This window comes from Hylobates moloch, unplaced genomic scaffold (genome assembly GCF_009828535.3).
Source record: "Hylobates moloch isolate HMO894 unplaced genomic scaffold, HMol_V3 SCAFFOLD_17, whole genome shotgun sequence".
Classification (NCBI taxonomy): Eukaryota; Metazoa; Chordata; class Mammalia; order Primates; family Hylobatidae; genus Hylobates; species Hylobates moloch.
In genome coordinates, this window is record NW_026652292.1 from 51,795,766 (window position 1) to 51,810,122 (window position 14,357).

The 14,357-nt window shown below is 38.6% G+C and overlaps 1 protein-coding gene and 1 long non-coding RNA gene across 8 annotated transcripts in view; one reads left to right on the top strand and one right to left on the bottom strand.

The window, feature by feature from the left end:
- Positions 1-14,357, top strand: part of RFC1 (replication factor C subunit 1) — a 90,344-nt gene that overhangs the window by 52,437 nt on the left and 23,550 nt on the right. For 5 of the 7 annotated variants that reach the window (XM_032135844.2, XM_032135845.2, XM_058430280.1 and 2 more), the window contains 5 exons: positions 3,142-3,219; positions 5,218-5,305; positions 5,923-6,209; positions 9,867-9,974; positions 13,926-14,105. In XM_032135844.2, coding sequence (XP_031991735.1) covers positions 3,142-3,219; positions 5,218-5,305; positions 5,923-6,209; positions 9,867-9,974; positions 13,926-14,105 — 741 coding nt within the window. The remainder of the gene's footprint in view (positions 1-3,141; positions 3,220-5,217; positions 5,306-5,922; positions 6,210-9,866; positions 9,975-13,925; positions 14,106-14,357) is intronic. The other 2 variants (XM_058430278.1, XM_058430279.1) reach the window with 1 other exon arrangement.
- Positions 167-1,992, bottom strand: LOC131381733 (uncharacterized). The gene is made up of 2 exons (XR_009210633.1): positions 1,597-1,992; positions 167-274 (listed from the first exon to the last, which is right to left on the bottom strand). It is a non-coding gene; the product is annotated as an uncharacterized LOC131381733 (long non-coding RNA).

Genomic DNA, 14,357 nt, shown 5'->3' on the forward strand with positions numbered 1-14,357 from the left:
TTGGCATTTTGCTTAGAATCATTAGTAACTTGATATTGTGACTAGCTATTTAGTCCAGCCAGGTTTCGAATTGAACCTCATTGGAAGTTACATGTAAAATAAGTTAAAATCTAATAAATGAAAATCTAAATTTCTATACAAGATAAATGATGAGCCCAGGGGAGAATTATTTACTGCAAGATTTATTTTTAGAGAAGATTGATCAAGTGCTGTGAGATGATGTTGAAGAAATGGCTAGCAGCAAATCCCGTAGGTCATGACAGGTCTTTGATACCTACAAAAAGGATGTTAATGTTAAAGACTTTGGAATTTAGTTTCTTCCAAATGGGAAACCATTGGAGTTTTTATTTTTTATTTTTTGAGATGGAGTCTCGCTTTGTTGCCCAGGCTGGAGTGCAGTGGCGTGATCTGGCTAATTGCAACCTCCACCTCCTGGGATCAAGTGATTCTCCTGCCTCACCTGCCCCAGTAACTGAGACTACAGGCGCCCAACACTACGCCTGGCTAATTTATGTATTTTTAGTAGAGACGGGGTTTCACCATGTTGGCCAGGCTGGTCTTGACCTTGGCCTTCCAAATTGTTGGGATTACAGGTGTGAGCCACCACACCCAGCCCCATTGGAGTTTTGAATAGAAAAGTGACATGACTTGATGGATCTTCAAAGAAAATTACTTTGGCTTAGATGATGTTAATAGTTCATGGTGGGGGCAAGATCAAAAGCAGATCAGTTTGCAGACTGAATGGTAGGTGAGAGATGTCAGCTTGTAATAGGAAGAGGCAGTGAGAAGTGGGCATAATCTGAATGTGCCTTGAAAGGTACAAGTTGTTTTTGACAGATTGGATGTAAGGTGTGAGGGAAGAAGATTCACAGATGAGGCTGGGTGTGGTGGCTCATGCCTGTAATCCCAGCACTTTGGGAGGCCGGGGTGGGAGGATCACTTGAGCCTCGGAGTTTGAGACCAGTCTGGGTAACATAGGGAAATCCCATCTCTACCAAAAATACAAAAATGCAAAAATCAACTGGGCATGGTGGTGCACACCTGTGGTCTGAGATACTTGGGAGGCAGAGGTGGGAGGATTGCTTGAGCCTGGGAGGTTCAGGCTGCAATGAGCTGTGATTGTGCCACTGCACTCCAGCCTGGGTGACAGAGCAATACCTTGTCTCTCGGAAAATAATATTCAGTTATGGCCTTAACAACTGGGTGAATGGTGATATGATTTACTAAGGCTGGAACACAGGAAGCAGAACAGGTTTGGTACAGAGAAATCTTTTGGACAAGTTAAGTTTGAGATGTCTAATAGACTTCCAAATGGAAAGGCAGAGTCGGCGGTTGGGTAGAAGAGTCAGGAACTCAGGGGAGAAGTCTAAACTGAAGATAGACATTGGGAAATCATTACCAGTTGAGTAATATTTAAACCTGTGTAACTGGGTGAGATCATGGGGAGATAATGCAAACAGAAAAGAAAAAAAGGTGTCAGGATTGAGCCCTGGGCCACTGTTAACATTTAGAGGTCAGGAAAAGGAGGATGATCCAGCAAAGGAGAGGAGAGAGTGGCTAGTGAAGTAGGAACATCAGGAGAGGTTGATATCTTACGGAAGCCAAAGAAAGTATTTCAGGGAGGAGTGCTCATCTCTGTCAGAGGTTCCAGGCTTAGCTGCTGGCTGTTTGAACTCCCTTCCCCTTGCTTAGTCCCAGACTACCTCAACTATATTAGGAACCCCTCCGATATACTCTGTCACACTCTGTCATAGCTACTATTATCATTGATTATACTTGCTATTTAATTAGAATAGCAAGCATAGGCTCTAAGTTCCCTCACCAGGGCTGTTTATGTCTCTCACTCAACCATTGTTACATCGGTGCTTATCTTAGTGTCTGGCATACAATGGGCTCTTGATAAGTATTATTGTGAGAGAACAATATTGTGATTGTTCACATTTTATTACTTTGGCAGTTTAGTTTGTGTTTTCAAAATGTTTTCCTATCTTATTTGATCACACTGAATTACATAGACTACAAGCAAGTATCCACATGACTCAAGGTAGCACAAGTAGCCTAGGTCAAACTAGGAAGTAATTTTTAGGAACCTGATTTCTCCTTATCTGATCCAAATACTAGAGGGTTACCTAATCCTTTCCAAACCAGGTGTGGTACTTTGTATCACAATCCCCTATTTTTCCATTTTTATCACATTCTTTCAGAATCTTGTTTGGGTAATTTATTAATCTGATTAAGGACTTTTAGGTGTTAATGACTGAAGATGTCTTTACTAATTATCCCTGTAAGAGTTTTTCCTCCCTTCTTTTTTCTCTTCACTTTTAAAAGATTGAGTGGATTTTGAAGTCCTTTTCTTTGTTTGAATAATGATTTTTATTGAATATCACGTAAGGCCATTTTAGCAGGGGGCATATGGCCATTTTAGCAGGGGGCATACAGCCATTTGGTTTATAATGAGAAAGATATTCCACTGCTATATATTCTCTTTTGGAAGAGCTCCATTTTGCTGAAAGTGAAAGTATTTTGAAATAACTGAAGATAACTAGAATGTCTCTGTGTTACATTAGCATGTTAGTAGAACTCCTGACATGATGACTTAAATTTTCAAAAGTGAGAACAGATGCATTTGAATTAGTAATTGAAAATAGGAGTTTGACAGTAAAAGTGATTTTACATTTGTATATAGCTTACTATATGTGCCAAAAAAATACTGTATACTTTTTAAAAATTCTTAGATTCACTATTTTTGTGCTCCCCGGATGATTGTGTTTTCCTATTAGGTTGAGATTCCTGTCAGAGGTCTTTTTAGACAATAAATAGAAATAAGAAAGCTGTGTTGCATAAGAACCATTAAGAGAAAAGTACAGACCTCATGTTTTATAAGTAAGAAATATGACTTAAAAATATACTCACTTTATCTGTCATCCCTGCAAAACCAGAACTGTATGTTCCAAAATCTGATACAGCTTAGTGAAACAAACCTGTGATACTTCACTGTTAATGTTGAGTGGGAAAATGTCATAATTATTTTCTGGAAAATGTTTTTCTAGTTTCTTCTAAATATATGAATCAGACATTTAAAATTTTTATTTACAAAAAGAAAAAGAGCAGCTCAACTCACTTTGCTGACACATTTTACAGCTGGAGAGGCAGTTGCATGAAGATGAGGAGTTTGCCAGAACATTAGCCATGTTGGATGAAGAACCCAAGACCAAAAAGGTGGCATAATGTTGGGCTATTTGCATTCTGAATATACAGTACAGATCAGTGTTCATACTTGAGTGTTCTAGGCTGTAGCCAAAACATGAATAACTTTTCCAGAAAGAAGTTAAATTATTTTGATTTATAAAAATGTTTTTGGGGAAGCTCATTGAGAAACTTATTCTTCCTAAAAGAAGGGTGACGGCATCAAAACAAACCAGAACCTTTTATCACAAAACGAAGAATTATATCTTTTCCTTATTCTTTTTTTATTTTATTTTATTTTATTTATTTTAGAGACAGGGTTTCTGCGGGAGTGCAGTGGCATAATCTGGGCTCAGTGCAACCTTTGCCTCCTGAGCTCAAGTGATCCTCCTGCCTCAGCCTCCTGAGAAGCTGAGACTACAGACGTGTGCCACCACACCCATCTAATTTTTGTATATTTTTGTAGAGAGGGGGTTTTGTTATGTTGGCCAGGCTGGTCTTGAACTCTGGTGTTCAAGTGATTCTCCTGCCTCAGCCTCTCAGAGTGCTAGGATTATAGATGTGGGCTACCGTGCCTGGCCTTTTAGTTCTTTTTTGTTTGTTTGTTTTTTAAGAGACAAGGTCTCACTCTGTTGCCCAGGCTGGATTACACTGGCACATTCATAGCACACTGAAGCCTCGAACTCATGGGCTCAAGAGATCCTCCCACCTCAGCCTCCCAAAGTGTTGGGATTACAAGCATGAGCTTCTGTGTCCAGTTTACCTTTTCCTTACTCCTTTAGCATAGGAGTTCTTATGTACTTGTTCAGAAAATAATGCTCATAAAAATTCTTTTGGAACACAAGTTTAATAACTTCAGTATTAATCACTGTCTTTTCAGGAAGCACAGTTTTATCAGTTCTAATTAGTTAACTCTAAGATCTATATTATGACAGTCTCATATAATAATGAGTATATTTTGAGAAATCTTTTTCTTTCTTTCTTTTTTTTTTTTTTTTGCGAGGTCTCACTTTGTCACCTATGCTGGAGTGCAGTGGTGCTATCTCAGCTCACTGCAACCTTGACTTCTTGGGCTCGATTGATCCCCTCACCACAGCCCCCAAAGTAGCTGGGACTACAGGTGTGTGTCACCACACCCAGCTAATAATTTTGTGTTTTTTGTAGAGATGGGGTTTTGCCATGTTGCCCAAGCTGGTTTCGAACTCCTGAGTTCAAGTGATCTGCCTGTCTCAGCCTTATTTTGGGGAATCTTTAAAACATCAAGACTTTATTTTTTTATTTTTATTTTTTATTTATCTCCAGGAGATTAGCTTTATTTCTGATGAATCACATTCTGTTGATATAATTGTCAATGTCAATATGTGACTACTTCGAAAGATTTTACTTCTTTTCTTTAAAGCAGAGAGTTGTAAACCTAGATACATCAGGAGCTAAGACTAAGCACAGGCAGGTATTAAGACAGTAGGGAGTGGTAGAGACTTTGTCATTTGAAAAGTCTTACTTCATCTAAAGACACTCAAATTATAATTACTTTAAAAGACTGTATCACACACCTCAATTTGTGAACTTTTTATAAAATGGAGTTTTGAAGGAGCAGTGGAAAGAATGGATATTTTTTTTCTCTTTTGAGAAAGTGCTCTCATTTTCCTTTTGAGCTTTTGTTTATTTTTATTTTAGTCTTTTAAATTTAGATTTTAGTTTTTAACTGCTTAATACTAACAATTTGAGAGTTGAGATAAAGGAGAAGTAAGGCTTCTACTTCCAGATTTACAGGTTGGGATAAAGAGGGATAGTTTTCATAGATGTATTTTTATACCCTTTCATCTGTTTCCTCATTTGTAACATGAAGTAATAAAACATGCCTCATTTGCCTTGGAAATTTTGTGGATGAATGAATGACAGTTTATTGTAGTGTCCTGCTAGTTGAAAGGTGACCTTTAAACTTAAAATTTTAATGGATTTTAACAACAGATTTTATGGTAATAGTTTTTCTATTATTTGTCACATTTGACACTTTTAAAATTTGTTTAGGCTCGAAAGGACACAGAAGAGGGAGAAACATTTTCATCTGTCCAAGCCAATTTAAGTAAAGCAGAAAAACATAAATATCCTCATAAAGGTAATATTAGCAGAAAAAAGTAAGATGGAGCACTTGTCTTCATGGAAGTAAATTCATGATAATCTTGTTTAAGTATTCTATTCGGTAATTATGTATCGTTAGGTAGACATTATTTCATAGGACTATTAGAGCATTTTGAACTTAGAAACTTTGAAAGCTCATTGGATGCTAGCTGGTACAGAATGCCCATCTGCTCTATGATTACTGTGAGAATTGTATTAAAACTACTGGCTTCTTGTTAATTTCCAAGTATAGTGCAATATGTGGATTTCAATATATAAAGATGAAGAACCTAGATGTTTTGAGCTTTTCATGTCAGAGGTAGTCTCAGAGTTGACTCATAGTTGGCCAGGTCATCTTCAGCTCTTTTGCTTATTGCCTGTAGGTTTTATTCCTCAGTGGTTCTGATAGCAAATCATCTGCTAGTCTAGATGATCTTAGTCCTATAAGTAAATGTATTTATAGATTTACTATAAACAGATGGTCTTGACACTTTAGGACTTTGGGCCTTCAGGGTATATTCTGTGCTAAGATTACTCAGCTGAAAAATGAAAGAAAAGTTGATACAGGTTATCATTTTCCAAAAACAACAATCATAATCTTTTCTTTCTTCCTAGTAAAAACAGAACAATTTTCAGATGAAAGAAGGAGCTACAGTCCTAGGAAGCAAAGTAAATACGAAAGTTCAAAAGAATCTCAGCAACATTCCAAGTCATCAGCTGACAAAATAGGAGAAGTCTCTTCTTCCAAGGCCAGTTCTAAGCTGGCAATTATGAAAAGAAAAGAAGAGAGCTCTTATAAAGAAATAGAGCCTGTGGCCTCAAAAAGAAAAGAAAATTCCATTAAATTGAAAGGAGAGACAAAAACTCCTAAGAAAACCAAAAGTTCTCCAGCTAAAAAAGAGGTAAGAACTTTTTTTTTTTTTTTTTTTGAGGTGAAGTTTTCCTCTTGTTGCTGAGGTTGGAGTGCAGTGGCGCAATCTCAGCTAACCGCAACATCCGCCTCCTGGGTTCAAGCAACTCTCCTGCCTCAGCCTCCCAAGTAGCTGGGGTTACAGGCATGTGCCACCACGTCTGGCTAATTTTGTATTTTTAGTAGAGACGGGGGTTTCTCCATGTTGGTCAGGCTGGTCTTGAACTCCCGACCTCAGGTGATCTGCCTACCTTGGCCTCTCAAAGTGCTGGGATTACAGGTGTGAACCACCGCACCTGGCCTTGGTAGGAACTTTCTAGGGAGTACAGTATTCACCCTTATCCATGGTTTTGCCTTCTGAAGTTTCAATTACTTGTGGTTAATCATGGTCTGAAAGTATTAAATGGAAAATTCCAGGAATAAACAATTAATAAGGTTTAAATTGGGTACTCTTCTGAGTAACATGATGAAATCTCTGGCCGGCCTGCTTTATCTCACCCAGGATGTGAATCATCTCTTTGTCCAGCATATCCACGCTGGATACACTACCCACCTGTTAGTCACTTGGTAGCCGGCTTGGTTATTAGATAGAAAAAATAATACATGTAAGTATATATAGAGTTTGGTACCGTCTGTGGTTTCAGGCACCTACTGGGGGGTCTTGGAACATACCCTCCTTGGTTAAAGGGGGACTGCTGTGTATATTTTGGGGCTATGTGTTAGTCTGGGTTTGTTTTCAAGTTTTATTTCTAATGATCATAAGTCATTATAGTATTTTTAAGATATCTTATTTAGAAGCTGTTGTAGGATATGGAGTGTTAATATAGCTAAGCCCATATTTATTTTTTATTTTATTTTATTTTATTATTATTATACTTTAAGTTTTAGAGTACATGTGCACAATGTGCAGGTTTGTTACATATGTACATGTGCCATGTTGGTGTGCTGCACCCATTAACTCATCATTTAGCATTAGGTATGTCTCCAAATGCTGTCCCTCCCCCCACCCCACAACAGTCCCCGGAGTATGATGTTCCCCTTCCTGTGTCCATGTGTTCTCATTGTTCAATTCCCACCTATGAGTGAGAACATGCGGTGTTCGGTTTTTTGTAGCAAACTATCGCAAGGACAAAAAACCATATTTATTGTTATTGTGTGTCAGATACTGTGCTAATGCATTACATGTGGTAGCTTATATAATTTTCACAACAACCCTGTGAGATATTTTTATTATTCAACTTTTAAAGACGAGGAAATAGGCTGAAAGAGTTTAACTATTGTAAGATCATCCACCTGGTAAGTGGCAGGGCCAGCCTTAAACTCGGGTCCTCTAAAGCAGTATAACATAGTGGCTGCACACACAGGCTCTGGAGCCAGTTTCAGGCTCTGGGCCCCTGAGCAGGTTTGGTCACTTCCCCTGTCTGTGCTTTGGTGCTGTTTGTAAAATAGGAATAATAATAATAGTACCTAATGACTTCATATGTAAAAGCACTTAGAACAGTGCCTGGGACCTAATAAGTGCCATCTTAGCTATTATTATTAAAACGATTGTTATTTGGCTTAGTCCTGAATTTACTCTTTTTTATTCTTGTATAAGTGTTGAGATACTGAAATTATTTTTAAAGGAAAAAATGATGAGATAATGAATATCTTTGAAAAGTTTTGCCAGGAAATATATTTGAGAAGCAAACAGTCTCTGAATCTCCAGTTTGGAACTACTTTAGATTCATAATGAGAAACCACTATTCATTCATGCCTTTTAGGCACTTAGGATTGAAAGTAGAATATCACCTATTTTAACTGGTCATCACCATTATATTTTAGTGCAGAACAGTGAAATGGTGATGATTTCAGAATGCTTTTGTTTGTGGACAATGCTTATAAATACGCTTAAAGGAGCAATTAACTTTTTGGTCTCAGATTTTTTCTGCACTAAATGCTTATCTGGTAGATGAATGGTTTTCTTCAGGCACACTAAAACATGTTCCATTTACAGAAGCGGTCTGTTTTTATGAAGAAAGAGGAAATCTTTAAATGATACTCTTCACTGTACTTTTTAAAGTTAGAATAGAAATAACTCAAAACTTTTACTTAAGCAGTTTTGGTTGGAAACGTCAAATAAAGTCTATTTAATACATTTAGTTGGTCTTGGTCAAATAATTCCGACTTCATAAAGTGGGTGTCCTTCAAAGTTATTATATAAACTGTTTATCATTCAGAATTCTTTTCATAGAACGACTGTCATAAATTAATCGTTTTTCCATGTTGGTATGCACTGGACTGTCTTGTGAAACTTGTTAAAAATACGGAGTTTCCCAGGGAATGTGGTGTGGGCAGCTGTATTTTAATAAGCTCCTCATATGATATGAACACACACCAACATTTGAGAACCATTGTTAGAAAGTAGGGTTAGATTCTAGGACCAGCCTGTTAATGGCTTATCGACCTCTTAGCCAAACCAGCTGAACTATTTTATTGGTTAAGCCATTTCTAACACAGTGAAACCCCTTTTTTTTTGAGACGGAGTCTCGCTCTGTCGCCCAGGCTGGAGTGCAGTGGCGCCATCTTAGCTCACAGCAAGCTCTGCCTCCCAGGTTCACATCATTCTCCTGCCTCAGCCTCCCGAGCAGCTGGGACTATAGGCGCCCGCCACCACGCCCGGCTAATGTTTTGTATTTTTTTTTAGTAGAGACGGGGTTTCACTGTGTTAGCTAGGATGGTCTTGATCTCCTGACCTCGTGATCCACCCACCTCGGCTTCCTGAAGTGCTGGGACCACAGGCATGAGCCACCGCAGCCAGCCGCCATTATTTTATATGGAAGTTATTATTTTGTCTACTCTCAAAAGGATTTGGGATTGCTTACAAGTTAAAAATAATGTAAAATAGGAAGTGGAAAAATAACAAACACCTGATAGTGGTTCTTAAATGAGAACTATCTAGGATATTTTTCCCCCACATAAACACATTCTAGCCATACCCCATATCTCTGAAAGAGAAACTTGGAGGTGGATCTAGGGATGCGTAGTTAGAAAAGTTTCCCCAGGATTCTCTGAGATATACCTACGGTAAATCACCTAAGAGAAGTAGAATGGGAGAGATGAAATAGCATAGAGAATGTGTCTTCTCTTTGGAGTAAAGCTAGTCCCTTCTTTGAGCTGTTTTTAGATTCTCCTACTGGAATGCTTATATCCTTAGGAATGCAGGCTGGTGCTTTAGGGGCATGGAAGGCCATAGGATTAACACAGAATATCTTCTCGGGTGATCAGGTTTACTTGGGGAAAAATATATTTTCTTGTTAAACATGGATATATAGATATATCATGGAATAGAATTTAAAATTCAGGTGAATTTCTGAAGTAAAACACTTTATGCATTTCTTTGCTTGGAGTTGGCAACTTGGCTTATTCCCATAATCTGCCCTGAGGTGTGTGGCTTTAGAGAGTGGAAAGTTTTGAGAAGCGCTGATGCAGGGATGTTTGTAAGTCAGTTATCTGTAAATTAGGACGTACTTGTGTAGCTAAAACTGTTAATTTCACGGCCAGACACAGAAGTGACATAATAAAAATAATGTTTATTTCTAGATATGTATTTTAAATTTTGTATAAATTTTGTATGACTTTATTCATTTTCCTTTCCCTCTTCCCAAAGTCTGTAAGTCCTGAAGATTCTGAAAAGAAACGCACTAATTATCAAGCTTATCGAAGCTACTTAAATCGAGAAGGTCCCAAGGCTCTGGGTTCCAAAGAAATACCAAAGGTAAGAGTACTCAGAGGGCATGCCATTCTGTGAGGGCCTCTGCCTTGTGGATCCATGTATGTATTCACTATGATTATAGCAGCAGAGGATTAATAATTAAAAATTAGCAACAGAAAAGCTTCAGTTACCATCTTCAAGAATTAGGGATGTTTATTCACATTATAAATCACTGCTTGATACTTAGGAAAATTTCCCTTTAAATAACAAGTAGCCCTAGAAAGGCTGGGCTTTGAGACTATACCAGTGACAAAACTAATGTTTTTGCTTGCATGGCACTTATAGCCTAGAGAAAGAGACATTAAATAAATAATTTAATTATAATTGGGATATGTGCTATGAGGGAAAAATCTAAGATGCCCTTAGGTAGTATAACAGAGGAACCTGGTTCTTGGTGGGGCATGTAGAATGTGACATTTAAATGGAGACTTGAAGAATGAAAGGGATTCAACAGGTATGAAGGGGTTGTGATGTTGTGGTGGTCTGGGCAGAGGGGCCAGAATGTATGATGTTCCTGCAGGGGGAAGGTTCTTGCATCGTATGTTTGAGGAACTGAAAGAATTATGGTTGGAGCATAGTGACCAAGGGATGAGAATGGCCAAAGAGGTTAATAGGGTCACATCTTGCAGGGCCTAATGTTTAAGACTTTTGTCTAAGAGAAGGAATTTTTATTTTGTTTTTTGAAATGGAGTTTTCGCTCCTGTTGCTCAGGCTGGAGTGCAGTGGCACAATCTCGGCTTACTGCAACCTCCACCTCTCGGGTTCAAGCGATTCTCCTGCCTTAGCCTCTGGAGTTGCTGGGATTACAGGCGTGTGCCACCTTGCCCAGTTAATTTTGTATTTTTAGTAGAGATGGGGTTTCTCCATGTTGGTCAGGCTGGTCTCGAACTCTTGACCTCAGGTGATCTGCCCGCCTTGGCCTTCCAAAGTGCTGGGATTACAGGCGTGAGCCACCGGGCCTGGCCGAGAAGGAATTTTAAAGTGGAGGGATAACATGACCAGATTTGAATTTCTGAAAGATCGCTCTGGCTGCTGATGAACCAAGTACAGTGGATGGGGCAGAAATAGATACACAGAGATCATCAGGAGAGATGGTGAGAAGTGATAGGGACTTGTCTGGGGGAGCAGTGAAAATGTCGAAAAGTGGAGAGGTTTCACTGGAAGAGGCAAAATCTATGGGGCTTGGTGATAATTGGAAGTGGAAAGTGAGAAGAAAGAGTATTGGGGATGATCTCCTTGTTATTGGCATGAGCAGCTTGGTGGATGCTGATGCGATTGGTGGCAGGGCTGGTTTGGGGAGATGATAATGAGTTCGTTGTTGGCCACACTGTGCGTTAGGGTTATGTGAGATGTCCACATGGAGATGCTGAGTAGACAAGCAGATATGTGGGACTGGAGCTTAGAACAGAAGTCAGAACTAGATGGACAAACTTGGGCATTCTTGGCATGAAGGGATTACTAGCATCTGGTAAACTAGTACAGAACAAGAAGAGAAGAGGGCCTTGGCCCCTGCTTCTTTGTGAAGTAGAAGAGGGTGGAAACCAAAAGGAAACTGAGAAGCAGCAGCTACAAATATGGGAGAGAAGTTTGATAAGCATGGGATCACAGAAGCAAAGGGAAGAGAGAGTATTTTAAAAATGATTGAGTGGTTAAGTCTGTCATGCTGTTAAGATTCCAGGTAAGGGAAGACCGGAAATTGTTGCATTTAGTAACATGAATTAATGATCCTTAGTGGCCTTAGCAAGAGCTAAGGACAGTGGAGGTAGAGCCTGATGGAAGTGGGTGGAAGAGTGAGTGTGAGGAGACAAAATGGAGACAGCAAAAGTAGATATTTTTGATAAGTTTGGCTGTGAAGGAGAAAGAAGTGGGAGGACTTCTAGCTAGAAGGACTAGAAGGGGAAATGACTTCTAGCTAGGATGGAAAGTGGAATTTAGGGGGAGATGTAAGTATTTTTATGGTAGGAGATATTTAAAGCATACGTTTTGCTAATGGGATAGGTCCTACCAGAAAGGGAGAGATTGAAGTTATACCAGCAGGAGAAGGAGAATCAATTGTAGCATGAGATTTCTGAGAAGGCAGTAGGGGAGGGGATACATATACAATATATGTATAAATTTAATTTTCAGTTTGCTTGGTATATATAAGTACATATAGAGATTAATAGTTCCCCTAATACAGAGAGGGAGAGATGGTGTAGCTGGGACTGGGGTGGGGAGCGAGAAGGTCAGCCTTAAGGGGCTAATGGGTTTTATGGGAGCCTGCAGGAAGATGCCAGTCTTGCCTCCTGTACATGGGTATGAGAGACCAAACAAGTTCTGCTTGAGAGGACTTCAGGCAAAGTGGTGCCCTGAGGGGACAGCCAGGTTTCAGTGAAGGCAAGGCTATGGAGCTTAGCTTGGCTAAGAGCTTAGCCAAGTTCTAGAATAGAAGAGTTTGATAGGGAGGCTAGAAGTGCTAAGATTGGATAAGTAAAAAGATAATCAGAGTCATAGTGGGTGATAATTCGGGAGATAATAGATATTTGGGATATGGGATATAGGGGCTTGCATGTGCAATTTTTCCAGGGTTGTTTTGAGTTTGTTCAGAAGTAGTTAAGTTCCTATAGTGTTACAGTAGATCATTTCAATCCAAGAACCCATAAAAGCTTCAAGGGACCCTGAGATATTGTTAGTCAAACCTTTTCTTTCCAAGCACATTCATAGTTGTTTCTTTTTGTCTTCCGAGAAAGATTCTTCACTTGAATGGTGAAGGATTGAACTTATATGGAGGCAGTCTTTGAATTTTGGTTGGCTGCTTCTTTTCAAGCCCATTTTAAGTTTGTTAATCTCAATTCTCTATTAAAAGAGTAATAAGTAACTTGGAATGTCATGTGTAATTTTTATTTCATTTTGTTTGGTTGTATAATTTTATTGAACCATTGCAAAAATATATAACTCGACATAGTTCCAATTAAGATTTAATGTCTTGTCCATCCAGCTCTGTTTGTCAAGTATCTCTTATATTATACATTATGAGAGTTATCTTTCCAATCCAGAGATAATACGATCTTGCCTTTAAGTTACTAGAAGGTTGCTAGATTTACTATCCTAGAGTAATGAGCAGAGAGGAGGGCACGAGCTCACACTTGCTTAGCTTTGTAGAATCAAAACTTTCCCTTTTTAACAATATCAAGAGTTGCCTTTTTTTTTCCTTTTTTCCCCTAAAACAGTAAAGATTTTTTGTTAAGCATTATAAGTTGCATTCAGTAGCCTTCAGATATGCCACACCACAATCCTTTGGCAGACCATCAAACCCAGCAGCAGTTTGTTCTTGTACAATCCATGCGTTCAGGCAAAACTCCCTTCAACTTACAGTTAAGATCCTACTTAGCTCTTGCAGGCAGGGATTGGGGAGTTAGACCTCATTTCTGATCACTAATGTGATGAAAAGCATCAGAAGTATATGAAAATGATAAGAAGTGATTCTGATTTTAAAGTACATTGTTTGGAAACATTAACAGAAACATCAAAATGATAGGAGTATACCTGCTTCTGTTAAATTCTTGTTGGGAAAGTTCTTAAGAACAAGCAGTTTCCTGAATAGCAAGAGTTTCTACAGATGGATTGCATTTGGTTGTTTATTTACAGTTATGCAAGTTAACTAGTAGTTTAGATATGAAGAGGGTATAATGGAAAATAGTATGAATGGGTAATTTTAATAGCTTTGCTAACAGTGTTGGATGTATGTTTTTCACTGCTTGTTTTGTAAGTTTAGTAAATGTTAGCCATATCAAAATTTCTTAGGATCTAATTTCAGGTGGTGCTTATTTGCTGTAAATTTCCAGCAAACTTTCCATGCAAAGGTTATTTATGATGTGAAATGAGAAAAATCAACTTCCTGCAGTTTTGATGCCAAATGTTTCTTTGGAAAGCTACCATGTAATTTCCTCTCTGCTTGAACATTTTGGTTTTTAGGGAGCTGAAAATTGCTTGGAAGGCCTTATATTTGTAATCACAGGCGTGCTGGAGTCTATTGAACGAGATGAGGCCAAGTCTCTAATTGAACGTTATGGGGGAAAAGTAACAGGAAATGTCAGCAAGAAAACAAATTATCTTGTCATGGGTCGTGATAGTGGACAGTCCAAGAGTGATAAGGTGGGTACTGCTGTGTTCTCAACACCATGACACCTCCTGCCTGCCTTGGCACACTCTTGATGTGATTTGCCCTTTACTCAGAGTTAAATGAAGGAAAGAAATAGAAAAGTAATTTCTTGCCTACATTATTTCTTCTCCACAGAAGTGTTACTGGCTCTGACACCAGGATTTTGGTTTTCCAATGGAAGGCATAGTTCCTGTTTACTTGACTTTTTTTTAGTGTATTTAAGTCTTTTTCTATTTTTGAAGATA